This window comes from Poecilia mexicana, unplaced genomic scaffold, assembly GCF_051168715.1.
Source record: "Poecilia mexicana isolate PSO_F unplaced genomic scaffold, ASM5116871v1 scaffold_22, whole genome shotgun sequence".
Lineage (NCBI taxonomy): Eukaryota > Metazoa > Chordata > Actinopteri > Cyprinodontiformes > Poeciliidae > Poecilia > Poecilia mexicana.
In genome coordinates, this window is record NW_028263391.1 from 20,914,607 (window position 1) to 20,934,327 (window position 19,721).

Genomic DNA, 19,721 nt, shown 5'->3' on the forward strand with positions numbered 1-19,721 from the left:
TCAGGCACACTGGGACGTTTTTAATCAGATTTAATGGATTGAAAATGAGTCAGAACAATAAGATGAAACATGAATCATATCAGGGAGTATCGTTCACATGTTTTTACATCTTTTTCTCCGAAGAGGTTGAATCACTTGGTGTTCTGCACGAAGTGGGCTAAGCTCTGCTCCAGTTCCTCCCATGTTGTCTCCCTTAGCTCTTTCTGGAGGAAGGAAGGAGAGGAGAGGAGAACAACTGATGTCGAAGCAGGAAGACTGATGGATCCCTGCAGGAACCTCACCTGACCAGACGCTCTCCTGGCGAGCCTTTTGCCGGGTTTGGCCTGGCTCCGCTCAGCTTCCTTCATTTTGTGGAACGCCTGTTTCTTATCCTCCAGCTTCTTCTTCAGAGCCACAATGGTCTCGTCCTCATTCACCACCTGCTTCAGGAGCTCCTGCTGGGCACGCTGTTCCGCTTTCCTGCAAGGTGTGCCAAAAGAATTGCATTGCACTTAAATGTATTACATTTCACCTGAGGGACTACAGGTGAAAACTAGCCTTTATGGCTAACTTTGGCTTATAATGCATTGTCAGTTTAGAAATAAACAGCAAAAGCCCCATAAGTGCACGTTGTAATCTGTCACATTTATGTTCAGATTCAGGCTGCAACTAACGATTACTTTAGTTGTTGATTAATCAACTTTTCTGATGATTAATTGGCATATTATGTTACATGTATTGTCCCTTTAGAAATACATAAACAACTAAAGACTAAGTGCAAATTGTAATGAAACACGAATCATATCATGTGCATTTATGTTCAGATTCAGGCTGCAACTAATAATTATTATAGTTATTGATTAATCAGATATTCTGATGATTAATTGATTACTAAATAAATTGATAATGATTCCCATAGTCGATTAATCACGATTAATTTGATGAATCGTGTCAGCTAACCTGTCGGCTGCTTCCTTCGCCAGCAGCTTCCTGTAGAGGTTGATGTTGTCCAGCGTCTCCAGGATCTGCTGCTTCTTCTTCTGCTTCTCCTCCAGGATGTTGCTGCGTCGCTCCTCCTCCTCTTTCTGCTGGTTCTGCCTCAGCAGCGCCAGCCTCTCCTTCAGCTCGGCCAGCGACATCTCACCCAGCAGCTCATGGCCTGCGATCTGGCCCAGACAGACGGCTCAGAGGTCCTGCGGGGTTCCCTGACGCCGGCTGTGAAATCCACTTACCTCCGTCTCGTCGAACTTGTTCGATTTGACGATAGGCAGCGACTCAATGACGTGAATTTCGTGGATGATTTGAAACCTTTTTCTGAGCTCCTCCTCTTTTTCCTCGAGGGCTTGGCGAAGCAGCTCCTGGTTTTCCTCTGATACTTCTTTCACTGTGAAATGTGTGTTAAAATCACCATAATTAGTGACGAATCGTAAAATTGCTCTCTTTATGCCATCAAAGGAAAAGGCCTACCGATTTTCTGCTTTATTTTCTTGCTCCTTTCTTGAGCTACTTTTAAGTTAATCCTGTGCTCCATCACTTGTTGCACCAAGTCTCTTACTTCCTTTTCTTCCTTCACCCGTTTTTCTGCATATCTTTGCATGAGGCGAGCAGTCTGTGGGGCAAGAACATATTTTAAAACTTATTTTCAAAACCATCTGTGGCAAAGAGTTATAAACAACTGAATGCCAGCGTGTCTTCATGCTTTAAAGTGCTGTGTAAGCTGCTGTAAAAACTAGGGCTAAAACGATTAATCAGATCAACCGCGATTAATCAGTTATTGAAATAATTGCCAACTAATTTAGTAATCGATTAATCATTAACTGAGGTATACGGTCTCAAAAATAAAGCAATATTCTGAAAGGCACCCAATCAGAGGAGTAATTAACTCAAAATGGTACAAAATACATATTGAATTTAAGATAAAAAATCTTTTGTTTTGACATACATCCTCCTCAGAACTCCTTAAGTGATGTAGTTTAACTTCAAATTCATTAAATTTGGACCATTGTATTTTACAATAAAATATTTGTTTTTTTAATTAAAAAATTGATCTTTTAATGTTTTTCTAATATCGCATAAAAAAGGTTTAAGTAATTCAATGAAAAAATCTGTATATAGTGCCAATTTTCTATGTGATTAATTGATTAATCATCAAAATAATGGACAGAATATTCAATTACTAAAATAATCATTGGTTGCAGCCCTAGTACAGACATTTTCTCAACTCCATGAAGTGATAATTACGCACCTCTTCTTTCTTGCGCAGAGCAGCTTCATGTTTTTGCTCAGCAATCCGTTTGCGAATCAGAGTTATCTCCTTTTCGATGATCTGAGTCTCCAGACGGGTCCGTTCTTCTGCCTGCCGCTTCTCCTGGCGCTCCCGCTCCTCCAGCTCCTTTTGCCGCTGCAGGAAAGGCGACGGGTCTACCGCTCCCTGCACCAGTTTATCTATTCTGTTAAAACAGTTGTTTCCTTCAAATCAGTTCAGCGAAGCAACATCGTTCATATCTGATTATGAAGAGGCAGGAAGGCTGATTAATCAAACCAAACCAGCTAAAACAAACAGCTACTGGGTAAAAAGTTATGTAAAGTTAGTTCACAAGTTGCCTCATGCTCTACGTTTTGTTTTACGTTAGTTCTGCAACTAACGACTATTTTAATTATTGATTAATCTATTATTCTGACAATTAATTGATTAATCAGATTTTTTATACAATGAAATACATTAAAAGATGCAAATCAACAGTAATTTATTTCATTTTTAAATAAGAAAATAAACATTTTATAATCTAAAATTGAAAGAAAACTCAACATTCCTTTAGTGAACGCTTAATCGTTTGTAGCCTCAAAACTTCAACATGTGAAAAGCTCTGTGCTTTCTGCTTCAGTACAGTCAGGGTTGATTTGTTTTTTTGTTTCTTTTATTTTGATTATTGATTAATAATTGGATAGCAAAAGATGCTTAATAAAAGACACTTTAATAGAGGTTGAACCAGGTGACGCTAAAACTGCAACTTGAGGAGTTCTGGATAAACACTAATATTTACAAAGTTTTTCTTATAAATGCAAAATGTTTATATTTTAAAGCTTTGAGTTGATTACTTCTTTGACAATGTTGTTCTTTCAGCAAATCTGTATCCACTTAACAATTAATAGATTATTAAATTAGTTGACAATTATTTCAACAATTGATTAATCCAATTAATCACAATTAATATGATTAATTGTTTCTGCCCTATTTTACTCAGGCCCAAAATTCATTTATAACTAGGTAGAGATATTTTCAGTTTTTATAATTTCTCAGAACAAATGTGAAATTCATAAAGCTACTTGTTCAACCTTCAAATCATTTTGTTTCAAAACATTTTTTCTCACATTTGTGAACAAGTTGGAAATGCATTTGTACATCATGCAACAGATTATGTATAATTCCTACATTTTTAGTTGCTTATTGATTAATATTTTACACGATGAAACAAGGACTTACTTGTTCATTGACACAGATATTTAGCTTTGAGAGATGGACAAAGGATTTTGAGGAAAGTAATCCATGGTGTTTTGTTTGGAGAAATGAACTTAATGTTTTGCAAATGTCAAAAATGATTAGACAAAGGCGCACAAAGCAACTGAGAAAAATTGTAATCCCAGCTAATTGAATCTATCTGTGTCAGTAATGTAGTTTTGGATATTTTTCATTACCTGTGTAGCTCCTCCTTCACCATACGGTCATGCAAAGCCTCTCTTCTCCAAATAGCTGCATTATTAAGCCTGACTGAGTGGCTCTCCACCTGGAATAATCAGATAAATATCCTTGTGGACGGCTTACACACCGATGATGGAGTGCAGCAGGTGTAACAGGTGATTACTACCATATTAGTGTGAGGAATTTCTTTTGGATGAAAAGACTCAGACTTCATTTTGGCGTCGCCTTTTGCCTTATTCTGGGAAATCACACTCTGCAAAACAAAACAAAGTAGACATTAATTATTCTGTTCTCCCCTAACGATGTACAATGTTATCGATTTAATCAATTAATCAGATTTTGAAGATTTAATTTGTGGAAAATCTAAGTTTTTTTCCACAGTTTTCATAGTTCAGAGTGATGTCTGCACGCCTGGGGCGGCCATTTTGTTTGGCAAGCATATTCTGGACTTTGAATATTGCGGCTACTTTTTCTTTTGACAAGAATAAAGTCATAATAAAGGAGAATGAAGAAGTAATATTTTGAGAACTCCAACATAAAAAGTGAAATAATAAAATGAGGAATGTTGAGCATTTCAGTGAACTTTGCTATAAGTTTTACAGATAACAAAATAATTAATCTTTTAGCACACCGGCATCAAATTAGCATGAGTTTGAAATTATTGAGCAGGTCATGTCAGATCTTCATAATTCTATAAGCTTTTTCTCATAAAACTACTTTTTTCTCTTGGTTTTTAGCCATTCTTTATCTGCTAATAATATGACTATCAAAAATTAAAACTTAATCTGGATAGTACTCTGGTGTACAACTCAGAACGAGTTGTAACCAGTTTTTGAAAATATTTTCTGTCATTAGTCATTTCTTTGTTCAGAAATGAAAACAATATAAATAAATAATAACAAATAAATAAGTAAAAGAGCAAATAAATTAATAAACAATAAAGTAAAATAAGGGGACTCTACCTCCGTTTGTTCAGATTTCTCCAGATCCCAACATCTGAAGTGGACCGCATGCAGAAGTTTCTGAGGTTGGAAGGATGCAGATGTGGAAGTGAGAGCGTGTTGGACTGTAAAATAATCTCTACTTCTGCTGCAGATGTTTACTAGTTGGACTGTTTCTCTCTGGGTCGTGATGCTGCTACTCTGTGAAATGCATCTCAGACTAAATAAGTAATAATCATAACAAAATGTAAAAAGAAAAAAACATTTCACTTTCATCTGCATACTGTCTACAATAATTTTGAAGAATTTGAATGAATGTGAGTTACAACAGCATTTCATTTCCGTTTAGGATCAATAAAATACTTTTTACATTTTAATTTATTTTGTCATCAGATCTCAAAGTGACATTGCACCTCAGCCTTTTCTTTGTTCTTCTCTTTACACTCCTGTATTTTCTGCAGTTCTCTTGGAGACGTGTAAGTACTTCTTGGTACCTACAGAAGCAAAGCAGAACTTTAGTGCACCAGGAGATATTTCTCTAAAATGTACAATAATTTAAACATATGCTCTCTAAATCAGGGGTGTCCAAACTTTTTTTCTCATGGACCAAAAGTGTCAAGTAAAAAGGGCTTATAAAATCTAAATATTTTCACCTATTCAACAATAAACTAAGAATGTAACAATTGTTGAAAAGTTGTTGAATGTTGGTTTTTAAAAACATTATGGTGGGCTTTAATGGGTTGGCAACATTTTATAATGCTTTTACATTTAAAATTCGATGCATTGTTTATTTTATACATGTTTATGAAATTATTGCAGTTCATAATTTGTTGCCTACTTGGACGTTTATTCTGTCTATTTCAAAATTTAAGACATTTAGACATTTTTTCATATCTGGTATCATAATGCAAACCATAGCATAATTAAACTGAGCTGCTGGAGAATATTTTTGAATATTGTTAGAATAAATGTGATCCTGACTGGTGTGAACTTGTCTGGCAGAGGACTCGGCTCCCTTTTGGGTGTGGTTGGCAGTTTATTTTTGGAGAGGATGAAATCCTGACAGTGGGTGGGTTTAGCTGAAGCTCTCCTTTCTTTTTTTGAAAGCTGATCCATGAGATGATTGATCTCAGGGCGCCACCTGCAGGACACACAGACACGTTGCTTTGACTTAATAAATTAAGTCTTGTCAGTAAACTGCGGAAGAGAATTAGGGCCACCAAATCTAAATTTTTCTCAAACTTGATTTTTTTTCTCTCGGAATACTGACTTAAAAATCTGAATTGAAAAAATTTCAGATTTCTGAAAAAAAGTCAGAATTTTGTTAACAATTCAAAATTCTGAGGAAAAAATCAGAATTCTGGGGGAAAAAAGTCAGAATTTTGAAAAAAAAAACAAATCAAAATTTCGAAAATTTTTTTTGAAAGAAAGTCAGAATTCTGGAACAATTCTGACTGTGTTCCAGAATTCAAAATAGTCACACAAAAAAATTGTGACTATTTTGAGAAATACTCAAAATTCTGAGAAATTTGACTTTTCTGACTTTTTTTTCTGAGAAAATGTCAGAATTCTGAAAAAAGTCAGCATTCTGCAAAAAGTCAGAATTTTGGAAAATTTAAAAATTCTTTTAAAAAGTCACAATTTTGGCAGAAAAAAAAAATCTAAATTCTAAGAAAAAGTCAGATTTCTGACACACACAAAAAAGAATTCTGAAAAAAAAAATTAGAATTCTGGGATTATAGTCAGAATTCTTAGTTTAAAGTCAAAATCTGGAGAATATTTTTGACCCTCGTGCTCTTCCATAGTTCTCAGTTTCTATTACCTGAGCAGAGGGGTGATCCAGTGCTTCTCCACAAATTCAGGCTCATAGATTGCGTTCCACTCTTCCTGTACCCATGTGGTGATGTTTGAGAAGAAAAAGTCTAAAAACTGAACAGACAAAGTATAGCAGATCTACTGATGACTCTAATACAAATTTTTTTCTGGCTCAGACACTTACGAAGTGCATCTTCAGGTGGCCCAGAGATTTAACTATGGTGCTAAAATGTTCAAGTCCAAGTTGATCAAGACAAAACATGCAGATGTAGCAGATAACTGAAAGCACATAACAAACATGTCAGAGGTCCTTTTATTATTATTATTATTATTATTATGGCAGTTGATGATACCAGTGACTCCCCTAGAAAACCAATATGGGGTGTCCAGAGCAGGCCTGTATGGACAATCAAGAATGATTCTTTTTTCAATCATTCTTGATTGAAAGAAATTTTGAAAGAATTTGATTTGAAAGAAAGTCAGAATTCTGGAACAATTCTGACTGTGTTCCAGAATTCAAAATAGTCAAAAAAATTGTGACTATTTTGAGAAATAGTCAAAATTCTGAGAAATTGGACTTTTCTGACCTTTTTTTCTGACCTCAGAAAAAAAGGTCAGAAAAAAAGAATGATTTTTCTTGATTTTCAATCAAGAAAAATCATTCTTGATTTTTCAATCAAGAATGATTTTTTCAATCATTCTTGATTGAAAAAAGAATAACTACATGTGGCCAGTGGGGTGGCCAACATTTTTGAAGGGGGGGCCTTGGCCCCTGGACCCCCCATTAGTGTCACCACTGGATGATATTAAGGTTTACTTACCGATGAACTGGTTACGATCACTTTTGCACAACCACTTTCTATGCTGACCATAGAAAGTATTGACAACAATATCGAGCAGCTTTTCATACTCAACACATCCAGAAAAAACGTCCAGGATAAATTTCCTCTCCAGAGGATCAAAGCTCTGCAACAGATAACAGATGGAAAAAAGAAGTAAATTTCCAACAAAAAATAGTAGAAATCTTCTAGAAAAAACTTGGAAATTTCTGAGTTTGAAAAGTCAAAAATTTATATATATATATATATATATAATATAAACAAAAACTCATAAATTTTTAGATTAAAATGAAAGATTTTCTACAAAAATCTGAACATTTCTGAGTGTCAAAAGTTGAAAATGTTCGACTTTTGAGAATTTCCAAGATTTTTTTCTCGAAAATTTCTAAGATTATTCTCAAAATTTCTGATTTTTTTTATGGAAATGTGCTACTCTTTTCTATCTACAATGGCTCTAATACGCCGTCGTAGTAATAATCTCTAGCATTAGTGTGACTTTACATTTATGTACCACCTGTAAATCCGTGGAAACATCCTCTATGAACTCGTCCACACATCGGCAGTCAGATGAAAACTTATCGAGCAGCATCCAGGCTACTTTCACTAGAGATCCGAACTCGGATGACATTTTTAAATCATCCGATAAGTCTGTTGCTAGTTGTTTCACCGGAAGATCGTCAGCTTCTCTTCCAACTGCCTGTTTTTCAGTAGACATTGCTTCAAGAACAGGTTTTCGCCACCAAAAGAAAAATTCAAGGTTTGGATAGAAAGCGTCTCCAGCCGTTGCCTAGCAACTGACGTACACAGAGCTGTCTCTGAATATGGCTGAAACCCAGCAGAAACCCGCCAGTTCTGTCTGAAATGCCGAGGTGTATTTTTTTATAGTAGGGATCTTTGTTTCAGTCTTTAAAAGTCACTCGCAGTTTTACAACACACTGATTATCATCGCGGCATCCTGATCCTTTGTTGGCCGCCATAACCGTTAGAACGACCTGACGTCAGTGCGAGCTGGAAGCTGCCTTTACGTGCTGTTGGAAATTCAAATTCAATTCAAAAATGCTTTATGAATTGCAACACGGAAATTAAATTTTGTTTTAACTCATTTTACCCAAGATTGTTCAAAGAGTTGTTGTAGATGTTAGTGGGTGTGGACAGCTGGCTAGGATTCAAAACTTTTAATGTTAGTTTTTATAGCTCTTATGGTCTGACCCCATCCTATTTATCTGATCTTTTAACTGTTTGTGTGCATTGAGGACATTAGGTCCTCAAATCAGGGCCTTTTGGAAGAGCCCAGGTCTAAATATAAGCACTGGGTCAATTGATCCTTCTCTGTGGCAGCTCCTTGACTCTGAAATAAACTTTGGGCTGAAATAAGACTGACCTCTGACCTGGGCCTCTTCAAGTCAAGACTGCAGATATATATGTTCAGCACAGAACATATATATTGAATTGTTATTATTATTATTATTATTATTATTATTATTATTATTATAGATTTTAGGCACCAACTGGGTCATTCAAAACCACAGAAACAGATCATATAAAAAGGAAAATAAATATTATAATAAATTAGTAGGGTAATAAATGTAGTAAACTTTTTTTTTTCAAAAGTCTGAGGTTTTATAAATATTTAATTTAAAAAAAAATCTCACAGATTAAAAATACTAAAATAATGTTCAATGAAGAAAATTTACTGAATGTCTGTGATATATAAAATATGTGCAAACCCAATGTAAACTATCTATAGACAATCAGTTATAGAACTTTAAAACCTACTTAAAAACAAAACATAAAAAGGAGGGATAAACATACATAGTTCCCACAAGTCTGAACCAGAAGTGATCTGTACTGAACCACCATCTTGTTAGGCAAATGCAGCACAAAGCATAGATGAACCATGGCTACGAGACTAACAAAAAGAAATTGATTAACATTCTGACCAATGTGCAAGAGAAAGATATATCAACAAAATCACTGCTGTCAGGATCAACTTGTATGAGGCAGAGAATGTAGCTTATTTATTGTTGTCATAGCAACTCCAAAGCAACAGTCATGACAATTAGTTACAGATACCTACCAAGATGGCTGTCAGCTACAAAGTTTCCAGAAATGTGACATCACATGAGAACTATGAAATGAGATTTTAGAATAGAAAACTAACAAGCAAAATTGTTTAAGATTTGTCTTTGACACAAAGAAGTCATATTCTATGACACTCCAGTTTTAGACCATCTTCTGAACCACTTATTGAGATGTAATAGAAACCAAATTAAACAAAAATAATGTTCAATCTGGTGTGTAAGACATAGCAAATGTTGGTCATTCTATTATCAAAAAGGAGAGTTGGGTAGTCATTATTTACGTTTACTCAATTACATTTACATGAATAATTTTTGAAAAAAAAAAAACTTTTAGGAGTATTTTTAGTACACTTTGCTTTTTATTTTTACTTGAGTAATTTTATTATGAAGTGTCGCTACTCTTAATTGAGTTAAATTTATGGATTTTCTACCCATTGAAGGAAAAACAAACATGTTTTAACCAAAAAAATCACTAGACGCAGACACACACACGCGCGCGCACACAGGCACACACACACGCACAGTTTCATTACATAAGTAGATTTTTAACATATACTTTTTCAATGTTACTAGAGTAATTTCTTGGATGGCTACTTTTTACGTTTCTTGAGTAAAAATATGTTAAAGTAGTGCTACTCCTACTTGAGTATAATTTTTAGGTACTCTGCCCACCTATGTCAAAAGGACGCAGTTCCTGATCCAAAGAAAAACCTGTGGAACCGGTTTAGGTTTGTTGGGTGGTGCAGTACAGGTAGAGTCCTCTTTTCACAGGTGGCTTCTGATTGGTCGAAGCGGCCCTTGAAGGCACCATCGCAGGGAAAGTGGGCGGGGCCTGTTGTCAACGTGACCGTCATGAAGTAACGTTAGCGGGGGGACAGAACGGAGCGGAGCGGATCCGTCAGTCGGTTAGTGTCCGGGGGAAGAAGGGAGGCTGAGCGTAGGAACAGAGGAAAAATGGGAATAACACCCCGTAGATGTGCTTTGTTCCGGTCCACATCCACGGTGTAGACTCGGAGAACCAACCGTACACCGTGTCTGGTTCTCCGGCTGACAGCGGATCCACCGCAGCTAGCTGGGTTAGCAGCCCGCCGTCACCGTGAGGCTCCCGACCGACCGGGCGGGCGGCAGAGGAGAGCTGAGGAGGGGCTGTGACAAAGGAAGGAGCCATGAACCGCTTCAGAAAGTGGCTCTATAAACCCAAGGTGAGTTTCTGCGGACCGTCAGGCTATCTCAGCCTTGCCCCGACCCGGTTCTGATGCGGTTCATCCCGATGGACTCTGCTGCAGACCGGCTAACATTAGCTGTGATCCTGATGTTTGACAAGCTGCTGTCCCTTTGTTGGTGTTGTTGTTGCTCTTATTGTTGTTGGGATGTTTTTGTCTCATTGTTGGAGCCTGACAGCTCAAACTGATTTAGTCACAGCTTTCAGCAGCTGTCACTTTAATTAGATTCTCTTTTAATAATTTATCAGTTTGACATTAATTAACATGTAATTATCAAACATTAATATCAACTGAAACCTAAAAACAACTGAATTATGTAAACTATATCTCTGAAATTGTTACTACCTGAAGCACATTATATCTTATAAATATTGACATTGATTTAAACTTACTTTTTTATGTAACTAATGAACTCTTCTATAAAGACAAAATTTGCAGCAAAATTCGACAAATTAAAGATATTGTCATCCAGTAAATAAGCTAGGCTTTGTAAAATTGTTTAGTTAAAGCTCAAATTTTTACATTTTCATTTGTTTTTCCTCATTCGTTACTTTTTTCCAACTCAGTACCTCTATTCTGCATATCATTTGCAACACATCTGAATTAAAGGAACAGTTAATGATCAGGCCTTTGCTAAACTTTCTGATTGAGTCCTTTGAATTGAGCCATTGGCAGGGATGCACCTAAAAGATACAGGACAGTGGAGATTTTTTGATGGATTTCATACATCTGGAACTGATAATTTCTCAATCACTTGTAATAAGTGTATAAAACCAATAACCGAGTATCCTAAAATTAGGGATGGATTTTTTTAATGTTGAAGGTACACTCAAAACTTAAAAAAAGACCTTCAGCTTAATGAATAGGCCTGTCATGATAAATTGTGCTGGACAATAAATTATCCACATAAGTTATCACAATAAACGATGATATTGTTGTTTTGAGATCGTTTTCAAGTATTGGTAATAGCATAACAATGCAAGAAGAGACTCTTAAAGATCGATAAACTTTAAATTCGAATGAACATTTGACCGTGGAACTGGAAATATTTTAAATATCCAAAATAAATAAACAAAACAACAGAAATAACAAATAAATTGGATAATAAAGAGTCTATAAATAAAATTGTCCTTCAAAAAAATGACTAGTTGAGACCAAAGTATCAGACTGAAGACTTTTATCCTCCAGTTTTTGGTAAAGAGAGAAAAGAGAAATCATGCAGATGGAAATTATTGAGTTTGTTTTAATTTATCATGCGATTAATTGATTTATTGCTTATTGTTGCATGCCTACTTACTAACACCTTTTAGATGTGAACTTTTTAGTTGAATTAGCGTGACTCTGAAACCCACCTGACACAGCAGAGGAAGTATTAAAGGCTTGGTCGTCTCGTTAGGCGAACAGTTCAATAATACTCCGACTGCAGCAGGGAAGCTTGGCTGACCGTGTGGACATCTCTCCAGGGCGCAAATTCTTGTTAAATGTTTTGTTAACTTTAGGCCGTGTGGAATTTCGACCCACAGTCAGAGCATGCCAAGAGCTGGAAGCAGCATAACGGCTTTAATACCGACACTGCAGAGGTTTGAATCAGAATTTATAAAAGTTATTTACTCTGATCATGAACATCAATTAGACAAACCAGCTGATATTAAATAAATATTGCAGCAGTTATGTCATGCAGGCTTAGATAAAAAAGAGTTCTGATTACATATTATCCACCTGCTCTTGACCACACCTGCGTCAGTTTGTTTCTTCTGCTAAGTCATGTTTTCTTTAGCGGTCAGCAGTGTTAACCTGCGTAATAACTCCTGGGAGGTTACATCAGCCTCCCTCCTTTCTGCCAAACTACAGCCTTCCTCCCTCCGATTTACCAGAATCGTGCATCTGTCTGTGGAAGTGAAGCGACCAAAAAGTTGGGAGAGAGGAGTGCCGAGGAGTCTACACCCATCCTGTCATATTCTCCTTTTTTAAGTCTTATTATTGAAGGCTGTGGTTTAGTCGCTGCGTATCAACACTAAGCAGTTTATCTTTGAACTATGTACTCCTGGAGATAGAAAAGTGCTGAATCAGCACGCGCCGTTGACTGAAGCAGGGATATTGATATTTCCAGAGCGGCTCTGTTCCACCCTGGATTAGTCCCATGGTGAAAGGCTTTTTTTGTTTTGAACCCCCCCTGCTACATAATCCCGGCTCAGACTGCTGGGAGAGCAGCATGCAGGAAGTTATGTTTCCTCCTCTTTCCACCTGTAATATTATTATTATTATTATTATTATTATTATTATTATTATCATCACACAGTTTATTCCTAATAATAAGTATTAAAGACATTTTAAAAACATGTTTTTCTGCTTACAACGTCACTCTTGTAAGCAGATTACCAGAGTTGGGAGAGGCTGGGTGTGAAAAGGAGGCAGTGTGTTTGAGTTTTTAATGTCAGGTGGACCTGTGTTCCAGAGGCGCTGGTTCCCATGGTAACCACATTGTAAACAGGAAGTGCTCCATGAATGCAGAATCTGCAACCTTTACAACCTAAAGAGACATTTTTACCATCAGTGGAGCCAAATAAAACAATTCTTTTAGAGCCACAAAATTAGTTTTGTAATTTTAGATAAATATCTACTATTTATGTTGTAAAAAAAAAGTTTTTATTGTTAGAGAGCCATCATTTTATTGCAAATTAGGAATTTAAATGAAAGATAAAGATACAATTTAGCAAAAAAAAAAAAAAAAGCACATGGATTCAAACCTAATGACAAGAAAATCAGATCTAAAGCAACACGGCTGAAACGATTAATCAACTCATTTGTGATTAATTGATTACTAAAGTAGCCGTCAGTCACTAAAAACTCTGAGTTACGACGTTTAATTTCCATGTGATGTACGTAAAGTATTTCTTAATTGACTTTAAAGGCACCACTTTTTGTTTTTAACAGAAAAAAACCATAATCCTGAAAATATACAATTTAATTAAAATCAAATTACTTTATTGACCCCAAAGGCAAATTAAATGTTGTTGTAACTTATGGAAAGATAATGTTTCATGACAATTGTAGTCACATTCCACTTTCATATTCTTTGATCTACTGTTTTTGTTTATTTACATTAAGTAAGTTTTCTTTATTTCTAATATTCCAAACAGTTTAGTATGTGACTTGAGTTGTTTTAAACAAGTTTGCTTCTTTAATTTCAAACACTTCTGAAGAGACACTTCTGAAGAGATATTGTAAAGATTTCAATATTATTACAATATTGAAATCTGCAGTATTGTTGAATTTTAAAGCATACAATTAATTTGATAAATATTTTATAATTTGGATCATAATGATCTGTACCGTCTTTACTGTAATTCTTGCAGTGTTCTCCTGCACAACATTATGCTGCCACCACCGAACTTTACAGTTAGGATGGTGTTCTCATGATTGCAAGCTTTTCCTTTTGTCCTCAAGATGTAACAACGATTATTACTTCCAAATACTTCAGTTTTACTTTCACAGAAACTAAAGTTTTTCCAGCATCTGAGGACAGATGAATAGTTCCTTCAGGATTTGACCTTTAGCTCCACAGAGCATGTTACCTTTTAGTCCTTATTGCACCTGCAGAACATTTTAATGGTTGCATGATTCACACTGCACTAACATGGGAATCCTTTAAATTGCTAATGCTAATATGAATGCGAATGCTTTCATATTAGGAAACACTAAACGGAACTTTAACTTTAATAGATACATGTTAAAAGGGTTTATTGTTCCTTTACCACGTTGACTTTGAACATGCAGTAAAAGCAGACTGTATTTGGTAGGGAAATAAAAAATAGATTTAACAATGGCTAAAAAAATTAAGATCCATGTTAAGGAAACATGAAAAGTCATTTCCCCGTGTCATAAGTGGTTGTGTTGGACAAATGTTGTAGTTTTGTGGTTTGTATATTAATTATTTCTTTCTTGAAGAGAAATGACAAATGACGCAAGATATTTACACCTGCCTTTATGTCAGTCATCCCTTCTTGTAGTTGACCTAAATTCAAAGTCCAAATAAATATGAGCTGAAAATATGCTTATAAAACAAAACGATTGTTAGACTGAAACCAAATGAGCATATTGGTGAAAAAATACAGATTTTTCACAAATTAAATCCTCTGTAATTTTTGGAATAATGACAGATTAATCTAATTAATCAAGATTAATCATGATTAATCGTTTCAGCCATAATTGATTGTGTTGTTTTCAAATACAACTCTGAAAAAAATTAAGAGACCACTTAAAATGATCAGTTTCTCTGATTTAACTCTTTATAGATTTATGTTTGAGTAAAATGAACATTGTCCTTTTATTCTATGAACTACTGACAGCATGTCTCTGAAATTCAAAGCAGAAATTTAGTATTTATTTGCAGAAAATGACAAATGGTCAAAATAACGACCACAAATAATGCAACAAAACAAGTTCATATTGATTTAGAAACAACTATACTAATATTTTAACTCAAGAAGAGTTCAGAAATCAATATTTGGTGGAACAACCAGGAGGTTTCTGATGGGGTTCAGTGTCTGTGCTCTTAGTTTTTTACAGATCTGTGTATTCTGCTGTTTAGATGACTGAGAAAAGAAATGGCAGCAGTGTTACTGATAATTTGATGATTTTTAGATAAAATCCTTCCAGCCTGAAACATCATTTAATGTGAAAACAGTTTCCAGGTGCAGCTCTGATTAACTTTGAAGGAAGTTTGATGAGTTCTTGCCTTGATTGTTGGATAATTACAATACTTGCTACTTGAGTAAGTCCTTCTCTGCTGGTTCTGGTTTCTGGAGGCGATGGGGCAGAGTGAGCGATGTGGCTTCATATTTAGGACAGTTTCTGCAGTTCTTTGTGAAGCGTCCCATTCTGCTTACCCAGTGGCCGTGTGGTAATTGATTTGGTGTCGGCTGCAGGGATTTACAGAGCTGATCCCAGCACAGACTGAGGCTGGTTTGGCGATTGAAAACCCGTTTTAAATTAATCGCAGGACCATTGGACCTCTGCTGTCCGAGGCGTGTGACGGTGGGGACCGAAGGAAACCAAGACAAATTAGAAGAAGAGTTAACAGGCTTCATACGGCTGCTTGAAAACCTTAAAAATGCTTCAGTTTCATTTAGATTTTTGTATCAAGAGCTTGATATTCTAACTACACAATTTTATAATAAAGTGAAATCTAACATTGGATTGAAAGCCTAAATTTGGAAAACATTATTGAAACCAGATATTTTCTCTCACTGTTTGAAGTTAAATCAGAATAAGCTTTTGTTAATGTATGTCAGATACAATAACCAAAATTATTTATATCTCCTGAATGCCAGAAAACTTGGAACTTCTTTTATAGAGATTTTCTTGTGACTCTTTGTGTTTAAGCTATTTTCTGCCACAATTTGATTTTCAGTTTGAAAGCAGGATTTCATGTCTTTTATCCTCAAAACTTGTAATGCTTGTACTCCAAACTTCTGCTCTCTTTCAAATATTCACTGTGCTCTCTCAAGCCTTTCTCTTTGCACTCAAAACTTGCCTCTGCTCAGATCAAATCTCTGTTCCTAAACCTCTTTGCTCGCTTGCAAATCATTTTCTGCTCGCCCTTGGAACAGAAAAGTACCGTCGGCTGGCAACCTCTCAGCCAATAGAATGAAAGTGTTGCACTGGGTGCGTTTGTTTCCTTCTCGCGGGTGTGCCTGTGTGGCTGCTGTCGATTGTAGCAACCTGCACCCCCCACTGGATGTAGGGAGGACATGTGAAAAATGCCCCCATATTAAGCATTTAATTTGAGAAGGAAGGTCATTTGCTTTAAGACAATTTACTTTTGAATGTTTCAATATAATGAATACTTATTAGTAATGACTTGACTTATTTATTGAAATAGTGAGCTTTTTGCTTTCTGTTAAATCAATGTTTTGTTCTCAGACCAGTCAGGTGATTAGGGTACAAGACATAATGTTCAAGACATAACGTTTATTCATATTTTAGTTTACATTGTCCCTGCTGTAAAATGAATAAAACTACCACAAAAAATACTAGTAATAGTAATAAATATCATATAATAGTGGATTGAATGTATTTTTTTTAGTTTATTTGTATTTGGTGCTGGGAAATATTTGAAAACTCACCTTGAAAATGCTTGAAAAGTGCTTGAATATTGCTGTAGTAGTGTACAAACCCTGAGTTAAGGTGTGATATCCTGACCTTTGCTCTCTTCTTCTTCACCTTGTTTCCACTGATGGTAATTGCTGCGTTCTTTGATCAGAGGTGCTTCAAGCCTCCCCTGCCGGGTCTCTGATGATGATAAAGCATTAATCCAAGGTGTCCTTTGTCTGAGAAGCAGCCAGGATGTAAAAACTGTCTTTGCTCTTATTTTGGGACAGAAAGAAGGATTGTTGTTTTCCAAAAGAGTGCAATAGTTTTTTGGCATGCAAGAGAAACATGGCTATCAAAAAATTATATAGTCCCAAGATAAATAGTGCGTGGCCCATTAAAATGCTATTTTTTAAAATAAGTTTTGCTGTTATTTTCCTAAACTCTTCCCAAAAAGCCCTGATTTTGTTTCATTGCCATGAACAATGTAATAGTTTCATGCATTGTGCACACATATCTAGAATATTAGGGTTAAATTTATTCAGTTTAACAGGTATAATGGTCCATTTAAATTCCACCAGACATTTAATTTGGCTCCTGTCAGGAGATTTGAAATAACGTGTAACCTTTTTTTAAACAAAACAAAATAACAAATTGAAAGTTGATGCTTTTTGTTTTGCAATAAAAATATATACATCAGATTGTAAGTAAGTAAGCAAACTCAAAAGACACTTTATCTTTTGGACAACTTGTTTCGAAAAATGTGGATTCTTCTGAAGTATTAAGGACCAAACACACCAATTTGTCTGCAGCCGTCCTGTACGGAAAGCAGTCACACACACATTTCAGTGCTCATCGTGGCTGTCAGTGTGTCTGAATTTGGACAGCCTGGACGTTGTCCACTCTGTCACTTTTCATGACGGTGGACTCTGTGGACAGAAATAGCTCTGTTATGAATCATTCAGATCTTTAACTGGGTTTTAATTCAATCACTTCCTTCAGTTTAGTCACACTTTATCATCTTTTTGTTCATGCATTGAGTGATTATATAAAAGGTGTCAAGCCGTTTGATTTTTTTTTTTTTTTTAGATTAAAATTGTGGTTTCCCTGCGCTGCCAGCATCAATTCTGGATTGTATAACCAGATTACGTCTTGCATAAGAACGTCCTTGTGGTTGTTGAAAAGGGGGGTTGTCCCGCAACCGCCAGGAGGTCCCGGACTTCTATCCATCTAAATCCTCTGCGGACCCTTATTTTACCCCTGTGTGCCGTATGATGAGACGGGCACGTGTTTGGGTCGTTACTGTGGTCCAAACAGCAGATTAGGTCAGTTGTCAGAGATGAGAGCACAGATTATGCCATCAGTCCAGATGGGTAGAGCACTCTCACAATATGAAGTCAATGAGTTAAATCGAGTCTCCAGTCTCTGCTTTCATTTCCAGATTAGTTCAGTGTACTTATAAAATGCAAGTTTACAACAAATCTCCTCTAATGATACTTTCCAGACAAACAGTCCAGGTCCAAGATTAGAGTGTTTTCACAGCTGATAGTCTAGATTTGGTTCAACTGGGGATTGACATTGGAACATTTGTTAAATTTTCATCTAGTGCGGTTCTCTTTCACACTGCACTGAGTGGAACAAACCAAACCATTTGAAAAACCTGTTCCCCTCCTCACCTGTGGTGGCGCTGCATCAAAAACCACCAAAGAAAACGACACAAAAACCTCAGAAGAAGACACACACACAGAGTTCCTTCTTCATGAAATGTAAAAAAATGGAGACGCAGTTGTTTTTCTTTTGTAAAAAAAACTACAAGACATTTCTCCTGCTAATGCCAGACTCGTGCTTTAATTTTGGTTATATTTACCCAGCATGCTCTGCACTGCAGTACGTTTCCTGCTTTTGGAGCGCTCTCCAGTCCGCTTGGTGTTCACATATCTGTTTGAATGACACCAGAATTCATTTTAACCAAACCGAGAGCTAGATTTCTAGGTGAACCAGAGTTATCTTCCGTAATTTGAATGCATTATGTGAACGCCAAGTGGGCCAGAGACCGCTCCAAAAGCAGGAAGTGGACTACAGTGCAGGGCATTCTGGGTAAAAACAATCTAAACAAACATGCAAATCTAGCGCTAGAGGTAGAAATGCCTTGTGGTCTTTTACCAAAAACAAAGAGAAATCCTACAACCGCTAAAATCTGTTGCCACTCCATTTTTGTTTACATTTCGTGATGAAAGAAGTTGCTCTCATCATTCTCTTTGGAGGTTTTTCAGGTCGTTTCCTTCAGTGGTTCTTGGTTTAGCGCCACCACAGGCAAGGAGGGGAACAAGTTTTTCAAATGGTTTGAAAGCGAACTGCACCATCTGAAAATGTAACAAATGTTGCAACTCTGTACCCCAATCTAACTGAGTCAGGTGTGTAAAACACAGATAGTTTAGTTTCCTGGCTTCATCCAGGAAAGAGCATTAACTAAGCACAGAGGCTCTCAGCCAGAAGTACTAAAACGTTGGAAGACCAACTGTATCTTATCTGGAAAATGGAAAACAAATTTAATGGTTGCATTAGTGGTCAAAGAGGTTGCAACCTTCCATAGAGGCACATTCAAATAATGGATTTGAGATATCTACATTGTACAGAGTTTCTGGTTGAAGAATAACCAACAATAGCTCTGCAGTAGGAGGTAAAGCCCCGATGGAGGCTGAACTTGAAAGGAGTGACTCAATACAACTGCTTCAGCAAACGCCTGCATTCTCAGAGTTTAAAGTTCCCACAAACTGAATATAAATGATGAAAGAAATTGTGTCTTATGCTTTAAATAACAAAAAAATCCTGAACTTACTGAACCTGGCGTTTGGTTTTTAGCCGGTTGTCTGCCAGAGATAACTGGTTTCCCTACACAATATTTGACTCTGATCTCTGGAAGGAAGCCAGAAGCAGCAAATTGAGCCTGGAATAGAGTATGGAGGGCAAAGCCAAGGTTTCTCATAAGTCCCTTAAGTGGGCTCAGTATGCATGCGGCGCTGCAGCGGACGCTCAGGAAGCATTAGCCT

General features: G+C 36.3%; 2 protein-coding genes across 5 annotated transcripts in view; one reads left to right on the forward strand and one right to left on the reverse strand.

Moving 5' to 3' along the window:
- Positions 1-13: 13 nt before the first annotated feature.
- cfap99 (cilia and flagella associated protein 99) lies at positions 14-7,989 on the reverse strand. 2 transcript variants are annotated; one of them, XM_088002748.1, is made up of 15 exons: positions 7,786-7,989; positions 7,257-7,401; positions 6,620-6,714; positions 6,443-6,549; positions 5,602-5,761; positions 5,034-5,114; positions 4,642-4,701; positions 3,846-3,932; positions 3,676-3,764; positions 2,225-2,429; positions 1,447-1,588; positions 1,212-1,363; positions 940-1,145; positions 282-459; positions 14-203 (listed from the first exon to the last, which is right to left on the reverse strand). In XM_088002748.1, exons 1-15 carry the CDS (start codon positions 7,987-7,989, stop codon positions 132-134), a joined length of 1,983 nt encoding a protein of 660 aa, XP_087858874.1. In that variant the 3' UTR covers positions 14-131. The 2 variants fall into 2 exon arrangements, with proteins under 2 accessions (XP_087858874.1, XP_087858875.1); XM_088002749.1 differs by having other exon boundaries at positions 7,789-7,902.
- A 2,209-nt stretch (positions 7,990-10,198) lies between these two features.
- zfyve28 (zinc finger, FYVE domain containing 28) overlaps positions 10,199-19,721 on the forward strand; it is a 33,536-nt gene continuing 24,013 nt past the window's right edge. For all 3 annotated transcript variants that reach the window (XM_015007699.2, XM_015007700.2, XM_015007701.2), the window contains exon 1: positions 10,199-10,557. In XM_015007699.2, the coding sequence (XP_014863185.2) occupies positions 10,522-10,557 (36 nt within the window). In that variant the 5' untranslated portion in view covers positions 10,199-10,521. The remainder of the gene's footprint in view (positions 10,558-19,721) is intronic.